Raw genomic sequence first — 24,229 nt, forward strand, 5'->3', positions numbered from 1 at the left:
TCAGATGGGAATGGTAGAGGGCTTTTGTTAAGAAAACTGTGATAATTTTTTTATCTTTCAGAGAGGCCATGACTTCTATGAAGGGGTTCGGGCAGGTAAGCATGCACACCAGAAACATTTCTCAAACTTAATAGTATGAAAACTCACTGTTGTGTTGCTTCTCTGGAGGTTAAGAAAAGTGCATGCAGCAACAGCCCAGAGAACACTTCCCAGCTTGTGACAGTTTTTGCTTATTGGACTGCTGTATGGCCAAAATTTATTATTTGTTCCAAAGTGTAACAGCTATGTTGCTTCCTTTGTGTAATCTCAGTTTCCTAACGTTATTTATCCACCTGGTAACGCAGCACCATGAAGAGGTTTCACCAGTTCATTGGGAAAGTTCAAAATATATTTAATGCTGACAGTAGTGAGTAGCTATGTGTGTAATTTGTGTGTCCAGATTTAGCGTTGCCACATAGCTGGTTCAGCCAGCTATAAGATGGTTTAAGACTCAGAAGTCAAGAACAACTATTTGAGTAGAAAATAGTTAGAACAGACACTACTTTCACCCATGTCCAAAGTATCTCTGTATAGAGGTGTCTTACTACTAAAAAACTATATATGTAAACTTAATGTTAAATAATTCAGCATTTTAAGGCATTGGTCAAGATAGGTAGTGGTAAAAGTAGAGCAGCAGCTCAGCAAGTTCATCGAGGGGACAGACTTAGGTTCTGTCCTTGATTCTACTGCTGATTCACTATGCAGTTTGTCAAACCCGATGTCACATCTCTTAGAAACTGTAGTAATTATTTATGTACTGTTCAGCGCAAGATGAAACAAAGCACAGGCATTTCTTTTTCCAAGGAGCTTACGGTACAAGACATTTGGATGAATAACACTTCGGGCTTGGGGGAACCTGGCTTTTAATTCACACAGTTATATACTCAAGTATATATATCACCTCCTCATTTTTTATATCTGTCTTTTTATAAAGTAGTTTAAAATCCACTTGAGTAGTGGATATTAGTTTAAGTGTTCACTATTAGTAATACCATATTAAAGATAGCCTACGGTGAGAGATGCAGTTTGTTTGTACAGCATGGAAAAAAGTTTCTGATTTTAATTAATCAATCTTTAGCACTTATTAGCAGAGATTCCTGAAGAATTTACTGCACATGTTGAGAAGTATGTGGTTTTCGTTGTGTGGGTAATGGCAACAAAGAGATCTTAAAAAGAATATTCCTAGGATATATTCTAAGTCACCATATAAGCTGCTGAAATGTAGTTATTCAGGAAGCAACAAACTCAGAGTCTGAGAGTCAGATGAACACCAAACCAAATTCTCACTTGTAATGCACAAGGTCATTAAACCATCTGGGGATGTGGTAGAGGACAAAAGCAAATCACTTGTCAGTATGGCCAGTAAATTACACAAACTGCTTGTAAAGAAAGAAGCTGCAAGAACAGCAGTTGGGAAGCTTCTCTTACGTAGGATGATATAGCAAAGGCTTAACTATATCAGACAAAGAAAAAAATCCCCCCGAGATCCAGCTGCACTGAGGGGATTGCCAAGAACAATAATTTGTTCTTGAAGTACTTTTGCTCTCTGCTTACTGCATATATCTTGTTCTCAGATTTGTCTTAAAATTGTTTCTCTTGTTTAAGAGTGGTGCAGAATCTGACTCAAGATCATTTTTGTAGTTGGGTCTAATCTCATAAAAATAATTATCCAACAGTGTGCTGAGCATCCTTCTTAATAGGAAGTAAGATTATTAAATACTTCAGAGGATCAACCATAGTAAATAAAAATGATTAAAATGTTAATTTAAGTATTAGCTTTTTCTTTATTAAAACATTACATTCCAAGCATTTAAGAGCCAGCTGTTGACCCTGTCTACCACAAGAGGATCTACCACAAAGTAAAGTTAAGATATAGTAATCAGATTTTACTTTTTGAAGATTGTTTTTCAGCAGCAATGGCCATAGGTCAGGTTTTAATAACAGCTTTTATCTGCTTCAAACCATAATTTTAATAGGAATGCTAGGGAAGTAGTTAGTTTAAAAGCTTTTTAAACCTGCTTTGACCTGAGGTCAAAATTTCATTTTTCTTTTAGCCAGTTTTCTTTCAATCAGACTGAAAATCTGCTGGAAAACAGTCTTCCCCATTTATGATTCTTGTGATCTGAGCTACTAAAGAAAAGCCAAAACCCTTTAAGCCTAAAATACACAGACCATATTTCATAATTTTCCTATATAATGGTAAATGTGGTCTTTGAACACCTTAGGTATCCATTTTTTACCTTGATTTACAGAATAATACATAAACTAAGAAACGCTTAGCTCTGGGTAATTTCCAAGAATTTTGTTTTTTAATTCTTACTACGTAAGAAAAGTGGCCATTTTTGGAGTCAGTGCTTAAACACATCCAGGTAGACTACAATCTCAACAGCCTGAGGGGACAAAAATCTGTTAAATTAGCCTCCTAATTATTTGTGCAGGAATGTACACTTCAAATTGAATTGTAAAGGCCTTCTACACATTGCTGATCCTGCAAAGATCTTATTTCTGTATGGCTTCTGCCCTCTCTCCTGCAGTGCTAGCAGCTGGCAGATGCAAGCCTTACCCTGGGCACACAAACCCCCTGCAGTCAGTGGGGAGGTAGGTAGGCATTGCAACAGAATTTCAGGTGCTTAGAAATATCAGTGTTTTGACTGGGCTGAATGAAGCTAAAGAATAGAACACTAACTGAAGTCCGGTAAAGTCACCGCTACTGAACAGAGGGGTTTTGGATTATTTTTTTCTAAAAACACCAACCCAAACAAAAACAAAACATAAGAACAAACCCTTAACACAATGTCTATGTTCAGTTACTTTTACCTTAATGAACTTCCCTTAGCCTACCTTAGAAGTCTTCAAAATTTTTGTTCTGTTCTTATAGTGATTGATATCTCAAGCTGGAGAAACACAAAATATACAGAAGTTAATGGAGAAAGGGAATATTTTCACAATACTATTAGGAAACAAATATTTTAACTCATATAAGATTAAAGATTTCATTGGGGAGACCATTATAAGCATTCAGTTTATCCACCAGAGTAAAACTGGCCACAGATCCAAACAGAAAGATTAACTTGATTACACAGTAGTGACATAGAGTGGAGAATTATCAGCAATCACTACTGTATTTCAGAGTTGAAGCTGTAATAGTATACACATGGACTTTTTTTTTTTCTCCCCTCTATAATGTAAAGCATCTCTTGTCAGTGTTGTCTTTTGTGGGTAACAGTTGAGATGATTTTGGCTATATTGTGAACTTCAACTAAAATTGAAGAAAATAATTAGATAAGTAGTACTCCAATGGAATAAATATAGTTGAGTTGGGACAATTACGTATTTTGACCCAAACCAATCAATGGCTTCACATCACAATGTTTAAAATTAACTTGTAGGATCATAACTTTTCAGTAAGTTATCCAGTTGAATGACCGAGTAAAATAATTTTTACAGCACATTTCTTTCAAACAATTGCCCACATGGATTCTACTCTCTGTGGAATTGCAGATTCTATCTATATAATGGGTTTCTTTTCAAAATTAGTGTTATTTGTATCCAAGGAGTCCTTAGTCCTGTATTTGCAGGTAAATGGATACAGGGCTCTGATTCTCCTTTCTCTTTGGACATGCAAGCTAAAGAGTTGTGATGCCTGTACATCTTCAGCTACAGAAATATTAATTAGCACAGTTGTCATTTGAATGGTATGTATTTTCTAGGCATTTTCCAAATATTGGTTATAGAGGGAAAAGTTAAAAAAGAAGTTTTCAAGTCACATTTTTCTACCACAAAGTGTCATAATGCCCATCTTTCAATAAGACACAATCTTTAGGTGGGCATTCTTTCCACAGAACTTAAAATCCAACTCCTTTGCACATTTCTCATCCTAGGTGGTTCTAATTTAGTCACCAAGAATGAAGTCTGTTTAGAAAGACATGACAACTTACCAAAAACCAGCTGTTAGTCTTCAAAATACCTCATCTCTGTGAGTCTTCTGTCCACATGCCTTTAGAACCATCCTACTTGGAAGTCTTTGCCAGAAGAAAACCAAACAAATTCTGTTCTTGGCAGAAGAACTTGAGAGGTGCTTTTTGCGTGTCCTCCCTTATATGCTGTGGGCTGTGTTGGTCAGGAGGTCTCCCAGGACACAGGTGCATCTCCAGATCAGGTGCTGATATCACACATCTGAAGGGAATGTGCGTTGAGAAGGGATGTTGGGTGGTCAGTGCATCCTAGAGAGCCACAGTTACTATAGCTGTTCTTTTTTAAATTACAAAAATTTCACATTCTGAATAGCACCTTTATGTGTCTTCTTGGGGCCAGAAAGGTGCTCGAAAGGACGCTCTGGAATTCCATTCATATCGGTCATTTTTACACACAAATAAACTCTCTCGTCTTGCTAGTGCAGCTGTTCTTAGTGACATGCCTTCAACATTCCTGTGATACAAGGAATGCTTTTTGAGAATTGATATTTTCTTGTTACACTTTTACATGCAATTCATTCACTGATGATTTTATCTTCAGTGATGTATTTCCCAGGATACAGCATAAAGTATACATACTAAGATTATACAAATCTTCACAGTTAAATCTACGTAAGTCTGCAGTATGTCCGTATTTACAAATAAATATTCTTGATTTTCCCACAAAGATACTCTGCTGTACTCTTTCCTCATTAGTTATTTCATTATTAGTTTATATGATGTGTTTAAATTAGCTTTAGGCATTTAACACCTACTTTGAGTCATCTCCTGTACTCCACAAAGGGTCAGATTTTGCACAGAGATGTGAAAGCCCTTGTCCAAAGGGAGCATTATGCATACTGTTCCCACTTTCACATGAAAAGGCAGAAGACAGGCAAGAGTAGTAGGTCTAACAGAAAGCACTAATTTCAGGTCTATTCCTTCAAAGCTTGGGCTACTTCTGAAGTGATCCACTGTTCCTCGTATCATCAGGCAGCTCCCAGATATGTCTCTAGACAGGTCACAACTCAAGAATTTTTATTAGAGTAGAAATAGGTATGTTACAAAAACTGTCTTGTCCAGAGCATATTGATTTTTCTCCCCATGTATTCACTGGAGTTGTCTGTCTTGATGCAATCTGAAGTCATCTTAATTAGAGCAAGTTTACAAGTAACTTTTGTGTTTTTATACTCCTCCTGACAGTGCTTATTGACAAAGACCAGTCCCCCAGATGGAAGCCAGCTGCTCTAGAAGAAGTCAGTGATGAATTTGTGGATGATTGTTTTAAGCCATTGGGAAACAACGATCTCAAGTTGTAAAGATCAAGCTTATTGGCATCTTATACATCTGCTTAATTCTATGATATAAAAATTAATAGTAGTGTGATAAAGTTTGACGAGACTCTTTTAGCTAGCCTGGGATTCGTAAGTCTAATTTTTTGCATTCAGGAACATTCTCTTTTGTTATGCTGGCATAATGACAAAATAATCATATCTCTAGTTAATAAGGGGAAAAATTACTTCAAGGCAAATTGTTATTTTTCAAGGCAAATTGTTATTTTTAATGCTTTACACAATGATTAACATTTAATTTTTTGCATCAACTCTTAGTTGAGGATGAACCTTTGGGGGAGACAGCATAGTTAAAGGATGACCTAATAAGCAAGAAGTCAGGAGACCTTTGTGCTCTTGGCTCTGTCACTGATCTGTTAAATTGGGATTGTGCCTCAGATTCTTCTCTATACAATGAAAATAAAATATACTTAAAGTTTTAAAACAGTCAGAGCTACAAAGGAAAATGCAAGACATGCTAAATGCATGGTGTTAAGCAGTCTTTTAAATAAAAGGTCAGACTGACACGTTATTAGTCTGAAAGCAAGAAATTGTTCTATTGATTTAACATTTGGTCAGCATTCAGGCTTTCTATGTGATGTAGACATTGTTTCAAATGTCATAATATTGTCAGAGCCTAGAGCACACTTCTGTTTGCTTGTAAAACCAATTTTTTATAAATGCCATTAAGTTTGAGTTAACTGCGTAATTAGTTTTTCATGATTTAAAAAATTGCTAGTTTTTCCTGGTCTTACAGTGGTGAAGAAATAACTGTCTCAGACCTTCCTCTGAACACCAAGCAGCACATTTCCTCTTGATGTTAGTGATTGTCTAATGATTTTAGTGGTAGAGTTCAGCCTGGCCCTAATACTACAAGTGGCTGGCGTTTGTCTACACCAACTAGTCTGGGTTCCCGTCTGCTTGTGCCCATGAACATCCTGTCTTGCTGGGTGGAAAATTTGTGAAAAGTAAGGGGAACACAGCAATATGTACTGAAGATAATGAATAGGGGAAAACATGCAATATCTGCTGCTAGACGGATCGTATAGTTGTTTAACACATCGAACAAACATATTTGTTGGGATCAAAATTTAAATATATATCAAAAAACCCTCGTTGGATGTGCATTAAAGGTTGCTGGGTTCTGATACTAATAATACTTGAAGCTCTATGATATAACCAGAGCCCCTTGATAAAAGTATAATCTTTTGGGGGAGTAAAATTCATTTTTCTATTCTGTGTGCAACACATAGCTACTAATCTTTCTTCAACATTAAGACTGCATGCTTTTTTATGGTTAACCAAATCATATATCAGTATCTCTTTCTACTTGTTTCTACAGTTAAAGGGAGGTCACAAATACAAATTTGGCTTCTCTGAAGATCAACCACTGAGACTAAAGGAAGAAAACTTTTGTTCAAATAACATAGTCAGTAATCAGCACTGGGGAATCAAAAAGTCAGCGTTACGGCAGAACTGTTACAGAGTTTTCAACACTGGGCAGTTTTTATTACCGACAGTAATGGTCTACACCGGCTTAAGGCTCCTTCCTTCCTAGAAGCTGTTGCCTGGAAACAAAGTCCAGGAAATTCAGGCATCAAGGTGAACTACTAGAGTGACTTTCAAAGAAGTAGAGGTGAGCAAAATAGAGAGCAAAATCAAGAAAAAATGGCACCTTGCTTTGTCACTAGAATCTTCAAGAAAATAGTTAAAATTTCAGCTGCCAGTTAATGTTACCATGTACATATTTGTTATGAGACAGTCCCTGAGTTTATTTTCACAAGTAATTGAGAGATTTCATTAACTAGGGTAACTTCTGAAAATATGACTTGAATTTCTGCCTCATGCTGGTTCTTTAAGAAACGTAAACCTCCCCCCTTATTTTTAAAAACTTTATCTGTTTTAGATTCTTAAACAATTGCTATTTTTCTTTTTTTTTTTTAAATTGGTTCATTCCTTTATTTTTGTACAAAAGGAGCAGTCTTCAGCAACTATATTTAATGAAAAACACAATAATCCCCAGGGAGTAGGGATCATGCCTTCTCTGACTGAAAAGGACTTAAAATGTTTTAGCACGGCTATACTTCTCAATGAATAAACTTTGACTTGCATGTTCAGTTGCTTCCAAAATTTATGTGAATGGGAATTATCCCAAACTCATAGTAACAAGACCCTGTCCAATCTGTGCATTTTTATCAAATAAAAGTCTTACAAGCAGATGGTAAGTTTAATTTTATTTGGTCCACAAGAAAGTATTTTCCACAAAAATATTGTAAAAATATATTGTAGTGTGTTTTATTTGGGAATACTGATGTGTCTTACTACAGGAATGTCAGTTTTACAAAGTTGTGCTGCAGTTAATGTGTTTTGAACCATTATTAGAATATCAAGTCAGTCACATAGTACCCACTCAGACTATACTTATGTTTTGGAGAAAATACAATGCAAATGTATTTTTAACTCCGAAATAGAAGTAAATGGTTTTGCACAATATACCAGTCCCATACTGGAGTGCCTTTGTTACACAGAATCAAGTCAAAGAATCAGTGGCAACTTAGCTGGAAAGCCACTATAAGTGGCTTTATAAAACTATAGCACAGTTTAGAGTAACCTAATGCTAAGTAAACAGATGTAATTTTATTTAGGGAAAGAAGTCTTTATTTTTATTATGTATTACTTTGTGCCTATTAAAAATACAGCAGAACTCTGGAATGAGATCTCCTTCGATCTCTCACCAGACTGTAGTATTCAACAGATTTTTATTTTTTTTTATTAAGGTAAGTGCATCATTTATTAAGGACAGCATTTTGTAAGAGACATTATTTTCCTGGTGAGAAGCCGTCTCCCTGTTGTAAGCTTGTTTGCAAGTTTGTTTGCTTTCCATTTGCTGCATGCTTTCCCTGAAGTGCCAATGTCATAGAAAGCATCATAAACCAGCTGGAATTGCACTTCAGGCCATATTGAAACTGCTGTAATCTTCAAGCATTAATGAGGGAAGACAAGCTTTGTGGTTGCAGGTAAGTGACTGTCTGCACACAAGCAGCAGGCGATTCAGTCGCTATCGCATTATGGGTGGCTCTCTGAGCAAGCAGTGCAGCCATCCCACGCAGCAAGTACTCTAAATGGAAGCTCACTGTGATGCATGTTTAATTATACCTAGGTAACTTTCTCCTTTGGGGAAATTTTGAGTGTTTGTCAGTACAGATGCTATGACTTAACTTGAGGCTAATTTATATTATTTTATAATTCTGCCTGCTGTTGGACCGTGCAGTGGCAGCCTGCCAATGGAGAAGCCGCTTTCAAAAGTGCGTCTGATATTCTGACTCCAGAAGAGTGCCAGATGCTAAGGCTACATCCAAAGAAAGGATTTGAGACATTGCAACAGCAACCACTGCAGCACCTAACTCCCCATGGCAGCCACCAAGGTATTTGTACAAGGGTCAAGACAGATATATACCTAAATGCACTCTTAAAGCGAGTGCAGTTTTCTATCTGCTATTCACCTATCTGGCAAATAATGTCTATGGAGTTTGGGCGCTTTTAAAATTTTCTTTAATTACTGTCTTTGGCACTGTTAACATTCTTGAGCCAAGACTAATGTTACAGAAAGCCTGGCCTTTTTTTGTAATAAAGCTTTATTTTAGCTATAATAAGAATAGGAATCTTTTTTAATACTGTGGTTAAGCAACATCCAGTTAATATGTACTGATCTGATCAGTGTTTTGGTTTTGCTTTTTAATTCACCCTAGTATATGGCGTGGAATTTTTTTAGATAGATCTAATGTAGGGTATGATTTAACATTTTACATGCTTTAGAGCTTCAAGGAACATCACTGTTAGCAGTAGAATTTAAATGGGTCCTAATACCTTAGTCCCACTTTACATATGGCTTCAAAGAAGACTACATTACTTCAAAGAAGAAGACATTACAACATAAGCAGATTTTTTTCCCTTTTTCAGCAAAAGCCTGAGAACAGTCTTAGTAGCAGGGTCTGGTAAGTATGAATTAATGGCAGTCTTCCACTGTGTTACGAGGAAGTATTTTTCACCATTTACTTTTGATACAACCATTTCCCCATACAGGTGAACTTCAAATAACTAAGTTTGTGTCACAAAGTTTGCAAAACAGCTCAATTCATAGACTGTCTTATATCTGAGAATAAGCTAAAAATAATTATTTGCATGGTCCTCTTTCTGCTTGCTTACCATGGCTTGAAAATCATGCTTTGTATCAGTTACTAAACTACCTGTACCTTTTAAAAATAGTAACAGTTTTTGCCAGTATGGGAAGCATTTTTCTATAAAACAAAAACATAAAATGAAAAGCACTTTGATTTAGGAAAAAAACCTACATCTTTTAAACTGGCCATAACAGAAAAGGGAACAAACAGGTGCTAAAAACCCAAGCTTCTACAAGGCATTTGCTTTGTATAAAATGTCAGCAAAATTGTAGCTTTAAGATGACTATAACTATTTCATCCCTTTCTTGATATCTCAAATGCTAGTTATGAGTACAGTAGGTCAGGCTGCAAGTCCCAGAGAAGCAGAGTGCAGTGTATTGATGCAAGCTACATAAAATTGGTAAAGAATGTAGCCCTTTAGCTTTGGACCTGAGGCTTATTCACTAATTCAGTGCACTGCTCAGGCTTTAGGTTTCTGTAGCTCATGTTTGCATCGCCATACATCGTTTAACCAACGGGTAAGCAATGAGCCTACAGAGGCTGAAGGAAGGCGTTCTGTCCCAAGGGTGTTACTTTAGAGTGAAATTTCAGTGTAATGCAGCCATAGTTCCCATGAAATACATAGTCCTAAAACACTGTTACACCTTTGAAAGTTATTTTCACTAGTTAGCATCAGTAGGTTTTGCACACCTGTCTGGGTTACAGTAAAAAAAAAAAACCAACAACAAAAACACCCCAAAACCCCCAAAACTCAGCACCCTAACACCAAAGGAAAAAAGGAAACCAAAAAACCAAACAGCTTTGGTCTGAACACAGTGATCAGATGTAATTAAACTATCTTACTGCAGGATTTTAGAGAATAGCCTTTGTGCATTTACAGAAGCCAGAGCATCTGTTAATTATAATGCACTGTTTATCAATATTGTAATGTTTCTCACTGGTTCACTTAAGAATGGAAGTTGAATAGTATCATAATCCGTATGGTTCCCTGAATACTACTTGGTTTTATAAAATGCTTCTCATCGCCTTCATTATTTTGTGGTTTACAGATTTAGTCAGGTCAAAGAATCAAAGTAAAATTTATGACAGCCGTTATCTTTGCTACATGTATGTAGACCTTGGTTTCACTTTAGCAAAATGCAGACAAATTTACCAAGCAGAAAGACTTTTTCTCTTTTCACCTACAAATAGGCCACTGATTTTTTATGCAGTACATAAAAATAATCCATGCTTTGTCCTTAAGCATCTTTGGGGCTTCGGTGGCAGTGCTTGTACAGTTGCAGGGCAGCGACATTCTTCTCATTCTCTTTTTTAACACTAATTTCTGATCACATTCAACACATACAAAGACAGAATATACTCAACATATGGCTGATAACAAATGACACTTGAGTAATAGATTCTACTGTAATCCAATTAGTTTCTTAGCAATATAGATTAAAAGGCAACTTTTTTCAGCCTCTCCTTGCAAACACATTCATATAGTGCCATTATGTTCAAATCACAGCTGATTTTACTTTATTTGCGCTAGTACCAAACTGCTTAACAGACAGGACACTCACTGTGAAGACAGTCCTTGCCAGTCGGGGCTCAGGGCACATCACTTTCAATATAAGGGATGTCACTGTATTTGCTTTCCGTCACTGCCCACTGTTTCACCGCCTGATCAACAATTTCACGGGAGAGACGGTGTGCATAGTCTAGCACTACAGTGCTTGATGGACCTTTCTCATCCACCCTCACTGCTATCAGTGATGATTTCTCCCCAGTGCATCCTTCATTACCTTCCCCGATCCTTTCATCCTGGATAGCGTTTGAACCTGGAAAGGCATCCTTGGATTTGACGCATCCCATGGTACATTTGAAAATGCAGCTGCAAAATTCAGTTCAACAGCATGTTTTGATAACCTGGAAATGGTTTCCTTGTTTGATGCACAGTGTTGCTGCTTCTTGCCAGTGCTTCCAGTTATTTTCAAAGGGCAGAATGTCTCCTTTTGTGCTTCTTTACTTCTGAAGAAATCTGTCAAAATAGTGTTTCATATAAATGCAGTAAGTAGTTTGCCATTCTCAGGGAGCTCAAAGGAAAGCTAAATTCACTACAGACGCTTGGAGAAGCAACTGTAATAAATCTCTGCATGGTGTGCGTAAAATGTTTTTATCAGTAACATCCATCTACTACAAGTAGGCAAAGCTTGACCTGAATTCAAGCTGCCTTTGAATGCAATTCCCAGTATGTGATGTAAGCCATCTAGGAATGTAAAGGTCTTAGAAAAAAAAAAACAAAACTTTTTCTTCCAAACTGACAATGGAGTGCTATTTTCCTGAATCTGTAAACAAATACTGTTTAACTCCAGTGACTGCTGCTGCTAAAGAAAATAAAAATAAAAACCAAAACCACCCCACAAAAGCACCACATAACCACCACCTAACAAGAGCCTTGTGTCATGGCTGTTGTACACCCTTTGGGCAGGAGTGACACTAATTCTCAGTGTCACTCTGCTGTTGCTCAAGGAGGCTTGAGCATGCAGTCACTAGAAAGTGCTCAGGAGAAAGGAGCTGCTTTTCGTTTTTTCCCCTGAGAGTTTAGGAAAAGCAGCAGTGGACTGCTATGTTCTGACAGAGCTAGAGCACCATTCTTACTAAAGCAGGACAAGTTTAGATCGAGAGAAGGGAGAGTGAGGAATGAAACACCTTTTGTCAAACTCCTCAAGAATCAGAATTGGTCAGCCCCAAATTCTGGTATATGTGTTTTTTGTTTATTAGCCTATGAAGCTGTTTCTCAGGCTACTTTCTCTATGCAGGCAAAACAATCTCATGATATGCCTGACTTTGCTTGGCATGAGCTTACCCACTTATCAGAGTTAATAGACTGCCAGCCAAAATAAAGACTGTGCTGCACAGAAACCAACTGTTCCCTACAGCTTCACCCGGTGACGTCGTACTAAGGTCAGCCAAAGTTAACGATTTTTTTGTAAATAGCCTTTGAAAACATAATCATGGCAAAGATGTTAAGCCTTATTTATGTGCTTTATATACTGGGGGAAATAGGGGCTCCAATCCAGTAACCTGATCACAGGCAAGTATTTGAAGAGGAAATCAATCCCATTTGCAGGCAAACGGTGATTCACAGGTAAGACGGGACTCCCCAGTCCAGCAGCTGACTCATGAGAACCAGGTTCACGGTGACAAGCTTCTCTCCTCTTTCTGCTAGTTCATAAAAACATCACTACCTGTTTAGGAAACAGTTTGTAGGACTGAAGGGCCAGCACTTGGAAGTGGTGGTTGGTGTTCCTGGCAGAAATTCAGACCTGAAGGGCTTCTGAAACCATGAACGTTTTCATACCTTTAGCTTTGTATCAGAACATTTCAGCGTTTTAGAGAATTGTTTGTAAATTGCTTTAATAAAATTCAGTAAGTTTCTTTTGTGTGTAATGACATGCTGCAGCATGTGCCGGTGTATTTTAAGAGTAGGCAGTATAGTTAACAAGCCTGTAACAAACCTTGCCGCTAGCATTTGTAGTTTTACCCAAAACAGAGGAGAACTAAGCTATCAGTGAGATTTTTATTCTAATAACTTGTTATTAAATGAGTAAAAGGAAGGATTCCCTTCACTGCCCAAGAAACCACATTTATCCCTATGGAGGTTTATAAAAAAAAACATGAGCTTTATATCCATGTCTATCAACTGCATGCATTGATGAAACTTAAAATGCTTACAGAACATGCTTAGAGACCAGAGGCTAAGGAGATGTCTGAAAGCAATTCAGACACCTGAATAATTCAAAACTTTCTAATAGTAATATCTTGTGCATATCTAATTTCAATATTTACCATTAATAAAACATTAATAAAAATAATTTCCACTTGCTCCTCTGGACAAATATGTATCTCCAAGTATCCAATATGGCAAAGAATCACTAATAGCATCTGTAACCCACCATTGCCGATACCTGAAAGCTGCAGTCTGTATCCAGTCAAGGTAATGCACAAGCTTCACTGGGAGGTACACAGGTATGCTGTCTAATCCCTTCTCACTATACTACTGGTGACAATTAGAAGTTTTAGATTAGATATCGTGTCCTCCTTAGGCTTAGCCAGAACTGTAAATATTGCAGATTTAAACCTCAGATTCCCCAATCACACAAATGCTCTACGCCACAGTTGATATAACAATTTTATCAGAGTTTCATCCCTGACACTTTATCTAATGACTTTCAGATCTGGATTTTTTATCTAAGTTTGGAGCCGTTTTCTTTCATATGTTATCCTTTTTTTCGCTTTTTAAAGGAGGTCTGTTAAATAGTAGGTGGCTTTAGTTAGTATTTTATCATTGTTTTAAGATGTTTCTATCCTACAACTGGAGATTTCCTTTCCTCTTCTGTTAGGGGACACCAGCAGATAAGCTAGTGTCTAGCAGAAAGAAGGAGGGAATGTGAGTAGAAGGAGGACAAACATCTCCTAAAGCAGGCAGGGAAAAATTCCACAGGTCGGCATCTTCCTCTGCAGGATTTACCTCTGTTCCCACCTTCTTAACTCTGCCTTTTCACTTGGACTAAATCCAATGTTTGTCTGACTGTCCTACACAGAGAAAGGGACAAGCTATAAAACTTCTAGATAGCAAGGCATGTAAGACAATTAAATTGTTCCAAATTGATTACTAGTTGAGCTTAAAAGCAAAGTTATCGACCCTAGTTTAAATCCTTGACTGTAGCTCATTTCATTATTTATAGAGCACAGTACTTTCCAAGTCACTGTAGTAAGTTTTATAGTTTGCCTGCTCTACTCGAGTTAATAATTGTTGGCACATAAATGATCGCAAGTGAAGTTGCTCTCAATCTTCTGACTGCTTTCCTGTTTTTCTGACAACCATTGCTTGCACATACATGATAAAGCACCACTTAAATCCTCTTTACCTAACTCATCTCCAGAGTGTTAAGTTGTGACAGGGATTTTAGGGATCTCTAGCTTTCCTCACAACGTTCACACCCTCAGAGGGGGGGAAAAAAGAACTTCATTTTATTCCCAGCACGATGTTTCATTCAGTAACTGCACAAGGCAAAATTGTCTGATAGGAATCTGTTTCTTTCAGCATCCAAGGTCTGATCTGTTGCCAGTTGTGTTTCAGAAACCACTGCGTAGATGGGTCAAGGCTCAGGCCAAAACCTCTGCAGATGCAGTTCCCCACGTGACAGGCTGCTGTGCTGAGCTGCAGGCAGAGGTTAGGGAGCTGCAGTCTGCTCTGTTACCCTGTCAGCCAGGAGCTAAAGCAGCACCATCACAAACCTTAACATATCTTCTCTTTTGAAAGACCGATTTTACAGTAAGTGAAATGTTGATTTAATCCATCTTAAAAATACAAGTTCCTAGTTGTGCTCAATTTCAGTGGACATATAGTCAATATGCTTTTAAATACCTCATTTAACTTCAATACTATAAAAGCTGTGCATTTTTTTAAGAAAAGTCCTGAAAACAATTGATTCCTTTCCATATCCCTGGAACTGGAAGCTCCTGAGGACAAGTTCAGGTGTTGTTTCACTTCTTATGTTGTTATTTACTACACGCGTGCCCTGTGGTAATGGAAGGAGAGAGAAAATATTGAGGAAGTTGTACCACATAGCTGAACTCACCTTGCATGAGAGGGCTAAGCAGTCTCTTTGTCAGCCTTGCTAAGTGTTTCCTGCCAAGGTAAGTTCATTTCTAACCACTGAAGGAAACAAAACAATGGTAAAAAGATGCCTGCAATTCACTATTATACAATAGAAAATACAGGAAAAAAGCATCAATAGCTAACTGCAGTTTTATTTAGATAAATAAGACTTTTTAAGGTATTAAAATCGTCAATAAGAAATAATTACAAAAGAATAAATGCGAGCTATCCAAAAATAAGAGGTTTGCCTGCCTCTCTGGAATACGTCTTCATATGATGAAGAGAGGCATAAGAGAAAGAGTTTTGCTGTTACGCAACATCTCTAGCTATCACGGGCAAATAAGTTCCTGCTACCATTTAAATGGTTTCCATCCATAAGACCTTTGAAAAAAATCTTGAAGTTCAATGCTATACTGCAAGGAATTGCTTTCTGTAACACTTTCTGTTATAGCAGTCACCGGATTAAAAGTAAGTTATACTTTTCAAAATAGCTTAGTGCAGCTTTGCCCAATTGAACACAGCAAGTAATTTCGGCTGTCACAGAGCTAGGCTCCTCACTTTGGTCCAAACTTTTAGGTTCAAATGTGACTCCTTGTAACCCTTCTCCAGCCAGGGAAGCTTTTAGTTTTTTCCTCAGTATCCACAAGAGAAGCTTGGTAGGCTACTTACCAAGAACGTGTCTGCTTTTAATAAGTTGTCCCACTTGTCCCCAGTACAGCACAGACAGCTTCACGACTGGGACTCTGCAAAGGGAATCAATAAATAAAACTTAGCACTCATGAAGATGTCAGAGTTACATATTATCATGAAGTTAGATGAATCTGTAGTGCTGACCTTGCAGAAGTCTGCTTGCCTGTTCACCCACAGTATTTGACTTCACCGAAGGTAAAAGGATGATACAGCACTTGGGAAGTCAGATTGAATGGCAGGCTGCAACAATTTATACACACCTAATCCCGGGCGTACAGTGGGGCCACTGCTTGGGCAAGTGTACGACATGCAGGATGCCAACCTCCTTCCACAGCAAGTCTAGCTAAGGACCATTTCAACAAGGATATAGGAAAGGTAACACACCAGCATCTGGAGCGCCCTATCTTTTGCCTAAGCTTAAAAGTTCTCCCGTTCTCCCTTCTCCCTCTCAGAGCTTCTGCTGAGACCTGGACCTTTATCATCCAAGCGCATAGGGAGAATAGTCAGATAACCACAGTGCTGTCATTATCATGAAAACAATAAACACTACTCGTCGTAACAAAGATATTCAAACTCAAGGCAAAAAACAAGGCAGGTGACTCAACTGATGTACCAGCAGAGGTAAACCAAACAGCGTTTAGGCATCCAGACCTCTGAACTGCACCTAATCGCATTAAATATTTACGTCCTCCATGTAATAATCGTAGAATCATAGCATACCAGGTTGGAAGGGACCTTTCTTGGCAAAAGCACGGTCTAGACAAGATGGCCCAGCACCCTGTCCAGACAAATCTTAGAAGTGTCCAATGTTGGGAAATCCACCACTGCCCTGGGGAGATTATTCCAATGGCTGATTGTTCTCATTGTGAAAAATGTTCCTCTTGTGTCCAACGGGAATGTCCCCAGGAGTAACTTGTTCCCACTACCCCTCGTCTTTTCTATGTGACTCCTTGTAAAAAGGGAGTCTCCATCTTCTTTGTAGCCACCCTTTAAATACTGGAACGTGGTGATAAGGTCTCCCCTAAGCCTGCTTTTCTCAAGGCTGAACAAACCCAGTTCTCTCAGTCTTTCCTCATATGGCAGCCTTCCCAGTCCTTTGGTCATCTTTGTGGCCCTTCTCTGGACCTCTCCAGCCTGTCCACATCTTTTTTGCATAGCGGGGACCAAAACTGAACACAGTATTACAGGTGTGGCCTGACAAGCACTGAGTAGAGTGGGATAATGACTTCTTTATCTCTGCTGGTGATGGTCTTGTTGATGCAACCCAGCATCCTGTTGCTTTCTTTGCCGCGGCAGCATGCTGTTCACTCGTATCAAGCTTCTTATCCACCAGGACCCCCAGGTCCCTTTCCACAGAGCTACTCCCAGCCGGATTGATCCCAGCCTGTGCTGCGCTCCTGCATTATGTTTTCCCAGGTGCAAGACCTTACATTTGTCCTTGTTGAACTTCGTAAGGTTCTTGTTAGCCCACTCTTCCAGCCTATCCAGGTCTTCCTGCAGGGTGGCTCTCTGCAGAGAAACAGAAACCCAGAACATCCTACGCCTGCCTTTCCTCTCCCTAAGAAGGTGGGAAGTTATTCAGGAGGATATGTGACATTATGCCTTTGGATATTCTGCAGTTTTGAACAGAGCAGCGGCACACAAATGGTAGAGGGATGAATCATTCACTTAGTGCACAGCATTGCCTCCATCGCTGCAGGACTCGGGCTCCCCGTGCAGAGCAGCCCCAGGCAGGGGCTCTCAAAGCAGTCCAATCCACCGGTTTTATACTGCTGCCTCTCCTTAACATCCAGTTTTCTGCAAATCCTACAGAGCAGATGCACTGGAGTAATGTTTATAATAAAAGTCTCCTTCTAATCATAGTAAAATAAAGTTTTAAAAAGCTAGAGTTATTTTAAGACAAGCATGATTCCCAAGATCCAGCTACCTCAGGCAATTACTGAAACACCTAAATACACCAAAACAATTTGGGCAACAAAGAGCAAAAATGGAGACCTCATTCCCCACAGGGCCATCCTCTCCCTCTCATGTCGCTTACTGCCAACAAGAGATAAGAGCTACAGATTGGAAAGGGCTGGATGCAGGAACCGCAAACAACTGCTGCGCAGGATTAGTGTGTAAATGAAAGTCTCCTGGTTATCTGTCTCAGGGCACACACTGGAATTTCAAAGGCTTGGTTCCCCCCCCCACCACGGCCAGAATTGATAAAACTTTTTCAGGCTTCTAAGCCAGTTTGTAACCAAATGGGGAAACAACACTCTCACTTTTCAGAATCGAGCACAATCTCTAGCTTACTTTAAAAGGCTTTGCAGTAAGAGGACAGTTGATATAGTAACAGCAAGGAACCTTTAGGTGAAAATACCAATAGTTCAGAAGACAGCAATGCCAGTAGGTACAGTCCTCAGCAGCCACAAGGTTTGTTTTCATACAGGAAAGAAAGTCTTGTTAAAAGTAAAGAACGCCGTGTGCTTGTCTAATTTCAACTGTACGTACTACTATTTTATCCAAATTTGGACAGATATATGTACAATGTGTTAATTCTGCTTGATTTTTCAGTGCCTGGTGGTTTTTCCCCCCCCAACGTCTCAGAATACCAGTAAGCAGACATTTATCAGTACAGACTCCCTGCCAGATCACGGACAAGGGAGAACATTAACGTAACCTACCCTCATACAAACGAGAGCGGGATGCCTACTGTTGATGAAAGCCTGTTTTCCAGATGAGTAAGAGTGGACCAATGGATTTCTTCAGCAAGTGCGGCCTCGGAGCGAGGCTGTAGAAGAAAGGGCATGAAGAAGATGCAGAGCTTCTCAGAAACTCTATCTGCAGGAAGTTTAGCCAAGATTTAAGGAACCCAACTACAGAAATTAGAGAGGAATATTTCCTTCACAGGAAGGAAAAACTAATGGTCATAGAGGAGATCTGAAACTCTCCAAGAACCCAAACACAAAATAATGCTCAAAACTAGTGAGTGAAAATGAAACAAAATGTAAGAAATGGATATAAATTTTTTAACGTAGATGTACAGCTGTTTCTTTGCTCTGCCTAACATGGAAAGATATGGGTTCAGCACATCTTTTAGCAAAGCCCACAGTTCTTACAGTTATCAGCCCACCCCTGCATATGTATTAGCTGCAAATCTATAGCCTGAAGAAGACCCCCACAAACATTTTCCCCACAGCAAGGGAAAATGCAAGGCGTACCACCAAAGGGTGTCAGAGAAACTGGCTGAGTTCCACACCAAGGTTAAACTGCTCTAAAGCATGGCACTGGGTCCAAACGAAGCAGCCTGTTGGTTCATCACAATGCTGTGACACTGTTTTGAATGAACTAGAGCAGAAACTGATATTTTCCTATATATGCCACAAAACTTCCATCCCAACGAGTCAATTGTGGAGTCACAGCCTACCTGTTAACAGCCCACCTTCAGGAACATGTTAAAACATCAAGCTACTTAAACTTGTGCTAAAACTCAGGACTGGCCTTGTTTATAAAGGTGTATTACTGTCCTCCACAGGTGCCAGGCAAAGACAGACTGCTGCAGATGACGAACAGGGATGCACAAATCTTTACAAGCAAGAAAGCCCCTCCTGCCGTTATCACTGGCTGCTGCTCAGCCTGGGGATCCTGCCAGTGAGAACTGATGAGCAGCAGCAGGTAAAACAGTGGATCAGTATCTCAGTCTGACAGGGTCGTGTTTTATTGTAGTATCTGTCACAAGATTCAACTGCGAACATACGGAGCTGCAGATCATAAGGCATGAATGAGGTATGTTGGCTGGCTTTGTGATGCCCTTACAAAGGCAAAGGCCCCAGTGGATTAACGCATGTGAAAGTCAGAAGGAAGGAGACGGCCAGGATCTGCCCAAGATCAACCAGAGAAGAGTACAAGAAAAGCAGCACACAACCCCATTCTGTTCTTTAGTCTCCCTATACAGAAGCCAATTGTAAAACTGGGAATCAGAAGTAGGAATACAACAGAACACCCGCTTTTCCACGTCTCACATAGGAACGTGCACGAGAACACAGCCCCACGTTTTAAAATCACAACTACATTAGTAATGATTGGCAGAAATCAGCTGAGGAATAAGAGAACAAAGCGAGGAGTTAACAACCAGATGCTCCAGCTGTACGAAAGCTGCCCAGAATTGCAATAAAGAATTGCGTCAGCCTTAAAAAATCACTCTGTCTCACGGCTCTCCCCCAGTATTTGTTTTCTTGAATTTCATCACTCCTAACGTGCCAGCTTCTACTTCTAACGGAGCTGCCGCCTTCACGGCCGAGGAGGGGGTGGCCGGCAGCCAGGCGAGGCAGTCGAGCCCCACGCACCCTGGCGGCACTGCCGGCTCCCCCCCGCAGGGCCCTGCCCACGGAACCACCTTGACCCTGGAGACATGAGTGTTGCGAGGCTCTACCCAACTCCTTGTGCGACACGTACAAACCAAAGCGATTTTCAAGAAAGAATTTTCTCAGCAGAACACAATGTTCAGAAGAAAACCAATTTGTCTGTATCTGAAGGTTAAAAATGCCACTTTGTTAAGACTATAGTATAAATCCCTGTAATTTTTTTTTTTTTAAATTACTATATTTAGAAACCTTATTTGGACTCCTACTTCCTGAACTATGAGAAAGCATGAGATGTTTCTCAATGTTTTACAATTTTTGCCACGGCTGATCTTGCACTACTAAATCTGTATTTTACAATGCGCTAGATCAAGGTAACCTGCCCTGTCCAGGTTTGTGCTGAAGCTTGGGAAAGGTGCTCGTGGCAGAGCAGGGGCAGACAAGAAACCCTCGCACCACCTCGGCCAGCAAATACAGTTGTCTCACGTCTTCCCCGCAGCAGGAACGCAGCTTACAGAGAAGCAGCTATGCCATTTACCTTCCCGCTCTGCATCGCTCACCTCGCTTCACACGGTACTACCTCTTCTCGGGTGACCCCACGGGTGCCCAGCTGGAGCAGCACCTCTGTTCTGCTCAGCTGTGAGGACTCTGCTGCTCACAACCTCACTGTGAGGTGGTGGGAGGAGTAAGGCGTCACTGCCGCCTGTCCTGAAAAACCCCACCTCAAGGCCCAGCTCTTCTTCCTTTCCTCCACGGCATAAGCTTACGATGCTGGAGGCCAGTCCTGCCCACGGCCGCTGGCCACCCCACGGGTCACCACGCACTGTGGCGGCTGCGAGGGGACACAGCCCGTCCCTCCCGCAACACGGCGCCAGGCTACCCCGCTCCTCCTTGTAGGTCCTAAGCGAGACAGGATGCGAGCAAGAAACCCGTCTGACCTACCAGCACGCTGGGGGGGTTCAGCGCAAAGAGCATGCTGCAAACGCGGCCCCGCCAGCACGGCTCCCTCCGTCGAGCAGGAGCTCCTGGAGAGGGCTGCTCCCTCCTCCGAAGGCGCCCCACGATCAGGCCCTCGTCCCACCAACGCTGCGTCCTCCGGAGCCCTGTTCGTAAACGACAAGAACGTGCAAAGGCCACCAAAGTCCATTCTGACGACATTTCGGCGAAACTACCCGCAAGCGCGCCCAGAGCAGCCGGCACCGCGGGGCTCCCGGCGGGCACGGCCGGCCGCTCCCGGCAGCCAACGCCCTGCCTCCGCCCGCAGCCGCGGCACCGCCATCCCCCCTCGCCACCGAGCGCCCGCCGCCCCCCGCGGGGACCTCCCGGGCCCCCCGCTCGGCGGGGCAGCCGGCCCGGCCCGCCGGCGCTCCAGGTACCGCCCGGGGGAGGCCGCCACTCACGCCGCGCCGCTCCGCTCCGTTCCGTTCCGCTCCCCTCCGCCGGCGCTCTCCGCCCTCCCCGCCGGGGCGGCCGCGGGCTGCCGGCGGCGCTGGCGCTCCCGGGCGGGGCGGGGCGGTGCCGGCCCGCCGTGCCCTTCAGCCGCGCCGCCGCCCCGACCTGCCGCCCCGCCCCGGCCCGGCCCGCCGCGACACCTGCCCCACCGCCCCCCCGCCTCCCCCGGCGGCAGCGAGGGCCGGCGTGCCTCCGCAGCGGGATGGGGCCTGCGATTTAAAATTACAAACAAACCAGGGAAAAAAGGGGAAAAAAAAAATCCCCCCGCTCCCCCCCGCCAGGGAGCCCGCCTCTCATTGGCCTCCCTGCTTTTAAATGAGGGGAGGCATTTTTAAAGGACGGAGGTAGCATATAAAAGCTTACGGTTACCGAAATGGCATGTTCGGCTAAGCCCTTTGATAAACCGCTAACGTGCCACGGAGCGGTGGATGATTAAGTACTGCTGAATATTCAAGTGAAGGAAACGGGGGAAGACTAGGGGTGAGGCCTGGGTGATGTTTCTCCTGTTTTCTCCTGTCGGGCAGCATCAAATCGTGCACAACTACAGAAAAATATGAATCGTACCAAAGCTTTTGAAGTTTTTGAAGCTTTGGTACCCCCACCCTAAAAGCCATCTTCCTGAATGAAGGACCTGAGCAAACTAAAATGGCATCTTTAATTTTTTAAAAATAAAAGCGACGCTAAAAACGATAAATGCTTCTCGAGAGAAGCTGTGAACAGACATATCGGGTAAAGCGTTCCTGCCTTTGGGGAGCCTTGACATCAAAGCTACTGCAAGACGCACGAGCGCATGCCCTGGGTGTCACCTCTGAGAGGCTGCTGCGGAGCTCACGCCCGGCCGGGGCTGGAAAACGACACCCCAGGACTTGCAGCGGTCTCCTGGTGCCGGCAGTGACAGGCTCCGTCTGGGCTTCGGGACGCGAGGCCCACGCCGGCCCTGGGTTCTCCTGCAGCGACAGGCCAACAGGCAGGGCTGCTGCAGGGCTCGGCACCGCGCTCCTGCCCCTCTTCAAACGCCTGTGCTGACCTGTGGCTAATGGCCTTCCCGTGTCTTCAGGCAACAGTTTTATTATCAAGTAGGTTCCTAACATATTTCCCGTTAGGCATCGGCCAGCCAAGGAATTTATTGCAACGTTATCAAAGCCAAAGAAAACACCACACTGGTAATATTAGTCAAGAAAAATGCTGTTATAAATGTAGCTGCTAGGTCACAGTTAGTCCATTGCACTGCTGTTATCCGGTCCCGGAGGGGCTGCGTGGGGCCGGGAGAGCCAGGGGCTAGACAGGCACAGAAACACACGCGCCGCATCCCTCCGTGCCTGGCAAAAGCACAGCCCTCTGCCCTAGCCCAGAGAGCCGGGGGCCGGCGGCGGGCAGCCACCCCGGTACACCTCCGCAAACGCAATCCAGCAGTGCGTTCTGTGAAAGGAGCACTGCTTACAGCGGTTGTGACCACTTGACAACAGCACGCAATATTACACTCATTACTTGCAAACAGTCCATCAGTGAATAAAAAAAAAATGCATATTTTACTAATTACTGCCTTCGGGGCCCGGAGAAAGCATTCGGCTGACAAGCGCTGTGCGCGGGGTTTGCGTGCGCTGCGTTTGCTGCATCATTTCATCCGGCTCTACTGGGAACCACGCTGCCCTTAGAGACTGAAGGGAGAGTTTCTGGGGCTGGGGGTGCAAACAGGGGGCAAAGCTCGACCCTTCCCGCCAGCCTCCCCGCCGCAGCCATTCCCAGGGCAGGCACCCTCAGGTACCAACATCGGCTGCAGTTCCTCACACGTGCGATTTTTAAGCGACAAGCTCTCCAGCCAGCAGTAAGCCCCTTGGGAGCTAAGCACGTGTATGCAAGTGTTTGCCGGAGCGGGTTTTAAGAGCTTGACCCAAAGCCTATTAAAGCCGGCGGCACTATACCCTTTGATTTCAAGGAGCTTTGACTCGGGACCCGTTGACCTGGGTAGATTTCGGTCAGATGTTTTTATTATTGTTCTAGTTTGCCTCTGGGTGGGTGGAGGAGCAAATCAAATAAAATCATAGCCCTGAGAATTAAAACAAGACGGAGTACTGGAAAGGCACGGTTACCTTGCCTTAACACAGTGGTATTATTACAACAGTGATTTTTAAACTGTATACAAACAGTTTTAAAATAAGAATTTCATAACTAAATTATGAATATCTTTGTAGCGGTTGATGGCTACTGTGCTCTTTTTTATTCTACCCTGGTTTTTAACGCAAGGCTCCACTTTTAACTTCAGCTTTTAAGTGAGTGCAGTTCCCACCGAGCAACTTCGAGACGTGGGACCGACATTTCACAGGCTGTCCTCCTCTGCATGGCACAGGCTGCAAGTGCATCACTAGCACCCGATTTGATCGCCTCGTTACATCCCAACGGATAATAACCCAACGGCACGTGTGCACTGCTCGCCTCTCCGTCTCACGACCCGACGACAAAGTGTTTAGTCTGAGCAGCAGCACTTCAGTGTAAAGCAGGGGGGGACAGGGAGTTAAGGAGAGGGAGGTACCTGTGATGAGAGTTTCGAGCCGATACTTATTTCTGGGTGCCAAAATGTACTTAATATTTTATC

General features: G+C 42.1%; 3 protein-coding genes and 1 long non-coding RNA gene across 10 annotated transcripts in view; 2 read left to right on the top strand and 2 right to left on the bottom strand.

Moving 5' to 3' along the window:
• The window catches only part of HIBCH (3-hydroxyisobutyryl-CoA hydrolase), a 51,627-nt gene extending 43,985 nt beyond the window's left edge, over positions 1-7,642 (top strand). The window contains exons 13-15 of one of the 3 annotated variants that reach the window (XR_012044377.1): positions 62-95; positions 5,196-5,416; positions 6,666-6,806. Coding sequence is in view for 2 of the 3 variants with exons in the window: in XM_072874708.1 (XP_072730809.1) it covers positions 62-95; positions 5,196-5,248; positions 6,666-6,881 (303 nt within the window). In the remaining variant the exon portion in view is untranslated. Of the gene's footprint in view, positions 1-61; positions 96-5,195; positions 5,417-6,665 lie in introns of all 3 variants that reach the window. The other 2 variants (XM_072874708.1, XM_072874709.1) reach the window with 2 other exon arrangements.
• The window catches only part of MFSD6 (major facilitator superfamily domain containing 6), a 105,172-nt gene extending 93,747 nt beyond the window's left edge, over positions 1-11,425 (bottom strand). For all 5 annotated transcript variants that reach the window (XM_072874700.1, XM_072874696.1, XM_072874699.1 and 2 more), the window contains exons 1-3: positions 11,289-11,425; positions 3,978-4,215; positions 2,881-2,933 (exon numbers count right to left, since the gene is read on the bottom strand). The gene's annotated coding sequence lies outside the window, so the exon portion shown is untranslated. The remainder of the gene's footprint in view (positions 1-2,880; positions 2,934-3,977; positions 4,216-11,288) is intronic.
• Positions 7,543-11,358, bottom strand: C10H2orf88 (chromosome 10 C2orf88 homolog). Its single transcript, XM_072874711.1, has one exon. It carries the CDS (start codon positions 11,356-11,358, stop codon positions 11,095-11,097), a length of 264 nt encoding a protein of 87 aa, XP_072730812.1. The 3' UTR covers positions 7,543-11,094.
• On the top strand, positions 7,695-20,290 carry LOC140657531 (uncharacterized). Its single transcript, XR_012044378.1, has 3 exons — positions 7,695-8,748; positions 14,594-14,824; positions 18,398-20,290. It is a non-coding gene; the product is annotated as an uncharacterized lncRNA (long non-coding RNA).
• The last annotated feature ends 3,939 nt before the right edge of the window (positions 20,291-24,229 follow it).

The sequence above is a fragment of the Ciconia boyciana genome, chromosome 10, assembly GCF_034638445.1.
Source record: "Ciconia boyciana chromosome 10, ASM3463844v1, whole genome shotgun sequence".
NCBI classification, from domain to species: domain Eukaryota; kingdom Metazoa; phylum Chordata; class Aves; order Ciconiiformes; family Ciconiidae; genus Ciconia; species Ciconia boyciana.

Bases quoted from the DNA above. Each gene is read 5' to 3' on its own strand.
- C10H2orf88 (XM_072874711.1), bottom strand. From the start codon at position 11,358: ATGGGATGCGTCAAATCCAAGGATGCCTTTCCAGGTTCAAACGCTATC.